This window comes from Carlito syrichta, unplaced genomic scaffold (genome assembly GCF_000164805.1).
Source record: "Carlito syrichta isolate Samal-C Ts95f unplaced genomic scaffold, Tarsius_syrichta-2.0.1 Scaffold314271, whole genome shotgun sequence".
NCBI classification, from domain to species: Eukaryota; Metazoa; Chordata; class Mammalia; order Primates; family Tarsiidae; genus Carlito; species Carlito syrichta.
In genome coordinates, this window is record NW_007258367.1 from 366859 (window position 1) to 370261 (window position 3403).

Here is a 3403-nt window from a genome sequence, read left to right on the forward strand (position 1 = left end):
CCTCTTCTACAGATCCCCGGCCCTGACCCTTCTGCTTCAGATTTGCTTCCCACTCAGCTGCCTTGGCAGCCGGGAAAGGAGAAGGGGGAGGCCCTTGCAGAGATGGGTACTTGGAAGAAATAGGAAGATCACTGCTCTTGCCTCTCTCCTTCCTGCTCCCCCCTGCCCCACCCCACAAGGTTTGCTGTTTCGCTACAACTAAACTTGAGAGTTCTCGGAGAATTTCAATTTGGCCCAAGTCCTCTTTGTCCTCTGGAGACCTCTCGTCTGAGACAACACATCGCCCCAAAGTGAATTCCTGTAGCATCACTGCCTCTTTGGTGGGAAAAAGGAGGGGCTGTAGGACTGGGGGGAGGGAAGTGAAACGCTGCCGCACTCGCCCCTCTTTTTCTCCCAGTCACTCGTACGTCTTTTCATCCTCAGGTTCTGCAAAATACTGAGGGAAAGTCCACGGGCTAACGGCGGGCGCTGTCGAGCGCGGGGAGGTGCTGAAATGGCCCGGGTGCTCTGGTCGCAGCCTTGATTGGCAGAGCCAGCCGGTGACTGACAGGGGGTCTCCATGGCGCCCGCGCCGCCAATCCGCCCACCCCAATAGCGGCGCCCGCTCGTCCGCCTGCGTGTCTGAGCCGAGCCGAGCCGAACCCCGAGCCGCCGAGCTCGCACCTCCTCCAGTCGGGGTCGCTCGCTCCCGGCCGCTGCGCCACCGCCGCCGCCCGGGTCGTGTGTCCCCGCTGCCCCAAGTCGCCTCACCCAGAAGAGCCTGGCGCACCCGGCCGGGCCCGCGGGCATCTGCTGCGTGTCCCGCTCCGGGCTCAGTGCTCCCGCCGCCGCCGGCGCTGCCTCGATGTTCCAGCTGCCCATCTTGAATTTCAGCCCCCAGCAAGTGGCCGGGGTATGCGAGACCCTGGAGGAGAGCGGCGACGTAGAGCGCCTGGGTCGCTTCCTCTGGTCTCTGCCCGTGGCCCCGGCGGCCTGCGAGGCCCTCAACAAGAATGAGTCGGTGCTGCGCGCGCGAGCCATCGTGGCCTTTCACGGTGGCAACTACCGCGAGCTCTACCATATTCTGGAAAACCACAAGTTCACCAAGGAGTCGCATGCCAAGCTGCAGGCCCTGTGGCTTGAGGCACACTACCAGGAGGCGGAGAAGCTGCGCGGACGGCCCCTGGGGCCGGTGGACAAGTACCGCGTAAGGAAGAAGTTCCCGCTGCCGCGCACCATTTGGGACGGCGAGCAGAAGACCCACTGCTTCAAGGAGCGCACGCGGCACCTGCTGCGGGAGTGGTACCTGCAGGACCCGTATCCCAATCCCAGCAAAAAGCGCGAGCTCGCCCAGGCAACCGGACTGACCCCCACGCAGGTGGGCAACTGGTTCAAAAACCGCCGACAAAGGGACCGGGCGGCTGCAGCCAAGAACAGGTCGGTACCTAGAGGCCTCCGTGCCGTGCACCAGGGTGCGGGAGGGTGAAGTGCCTTGGCGCCCTGAGCTGGTACCTAGAGACTCCGACTCAGCAGGAGTTGGGAGCAAGCATGGTTTGTCTTGGGTTCCGGGTCCTTGGGTCCCTACCCTTCTGGTTTTTGGCGCCCAGGGTGGCTGCCGCGGCTGGTCCCGATTACCAAACCAAGGCTTCACTGGGACAGGGAGGAAAGAAATTAAAATTAAAATCCCAGATACAATTTGGAACCTTAACAACCAGAGCTGATTCTTGTCAGCCCGGGCATATTACTATGAAGTGAAGCCTGGTTTATTGGCAACATGTCAGTTTCATGTCAATTACAATTTTTTTCAAAGTCCAGGAGAATCTCTAACGCTTTGAAAACAGTTTCCAAAGGACTCTTGCTTCTAAGAAGTGGCAAGTTGAGTTTTCCTCCTCCCACGCGTGGACAGCCTCGTCTTAACACAGTAAACTCGTCGGCTGAGGCTATTCCTTCCCCCCAGAGTATGGATCTCGATTCGCCAAACATCTTGGCCAAGAACACGGCCTCACCCCCTAGGCCCAAAAACTCTGTTGCAATTCTTTTTGCATTTAGCTCTGGCCTACCGTCCTCGGGGGCACTGACTCACGCATACGCCCAGGCAGGCGATGCGCCACTGGGAGGGGGGTCCCAAGCCCAGAGCCTGGTGCATCCTTGTCACCCATTCCTCGGCTATTTCCCAAGAGTTCTGTAAATCTCTCAAAGGTGGGCACCAACGGGAAAGACCCTGCGAATCCAGCACCCCAAAGGCTGGGAGCTGGGGAGCCGAGAAAGGGTTCACACGAGGGTGGGGCACGCCTGCAGGGATCCGCGGAGAGGTGACCCGCCGCAGACTTCTGCCCGACCTCTGTCGCCTCCGGCCGTAACTGCTCGGGTCTGAGGACGAGCCTTGGTCTCAGGCTGGAAGTACGCGGGCGGGCCGGGGCGGGCGGCGACTGTGTTACGCGCTGTGACCCGTGTCCCCTTTCTCCCGTAGACTCCAGCAGCAGGTTCTGTCGCAGGGTGCCGGGCGGGCGCTGCGGGCGGAGGGCGAGGCCACGCCGGAGGTGCTGGGCGGCGCCGCCAGCCCGGCCGCCAGTCTGTCCAGCAAGGCGGCCACTTCGGCCATCTCCATCACGTCCAGCGACAGCGAGTGCGACATCTGAGCTGCCCACCCAGAACGCTCAGAAACAGAATCCGGTGTAACAAAAAAGAAAGAGAGTGAGAGAGAGAGAGGTAAAGACAGGGCGAGAGACCAGCAAACCCAGCGCCGGCTAAGCCAGGTGGCCAGGGACCCGCAGGCTCGGGTGGCCGCTTTCGCCCGCGGCCGGCCTGGCTCCACGGGTGCCCTTGGCCGCAACCACAGAGGCCCGCAGCGAGGCCTAACCCAGCGCCACGTTCTCCTCCTCGCTTTGCTTTTTCCTAAGGATTTTGCTGCAAAGACGCCTTTGGAACGCGAACTGCAAGCTGAGCGCCTGCCCTGAGTCTCCCTCCCATGGGTATTTCACGTCGAAAGGACGCTGTTATATATGTATAACTTTTGCTTTAAAGTTTTTTTTAAACAAAACATAAATATGCTGTTTATTTACTTATTTAAGAGACTGCCATGGTAGGTTTCTCTGTAGTTTGGGGAACTTGCTGTTTCTAAACTTACAGGCTGGCGCTGTGGAGAAGCTAAACAATAAAACAACCTGGTGGGCAACCTTTCTTAATTAAGGGAGCAGCTCTCAAATTCCTTGAAAAAAAAAAAATGTCCTTCACCAGACAGTCAGGGACCCTGTACAAAAGGTCTCAGGAGGGTCTTGACTGTATCTTTTGCTTTCTCCAATGTCTCCAAGTATATTTTTTAAAACAACCCATGACAGGCCCATGACCACTTCCCACATCAAATTATGAATATATGTACACATACTTACATACACACATTGCGATAGTTTGCAACCTAGAAATT

The 3403-nt window shown here is 58.3% G+C and overlaps 1 protein-coding gene across 1 annotated transcript; it reads left to right on the forward strand.

Moving 5' to 3' along the window:
* Positions 1 to 595: 595 nt before the first annotated feature.
* Positions 596 to 3168, forward strand: SIX6 (SIX homeobox 6). The gene is made up of 2 exons (XM_008071279.2): positions 596 to 1416; positions 2450 to 3168. The coding sequence occupies exons 1-2, from the start codon at positions 845 to 847 to the stop codon at positions 2616 to 2618; spliced, it is 741 nt and encodes a 246-aa protein (XP_008069470.1). The 5' UTR covers positions 596 to 844; the 3' UTR covers positions 2619 to 3168.
* The last annotated feature ends 235 nt before the right edge of the window (positions 3169 to 3403 follow it).

What these genes read in the sequence shown, in the direction of transcription:
- SIX6 (XM_008071279.2), top strand. Translation starts at nt 845, where the DNA reads ATGTTCCAGCTGCCCATCTTGAATTTCAGCCCCCAGCAAGTGGCCGGG. An exon ending in GCGGCTGCAGCCAAGAACAG is followed by an intron (nt 1,417 to 2,449) that starts GTCGGTACCTAG and finishes TTTCTCCCGTAG; the next exon opens with ACTCCAGCAGCAGGTTCTGT.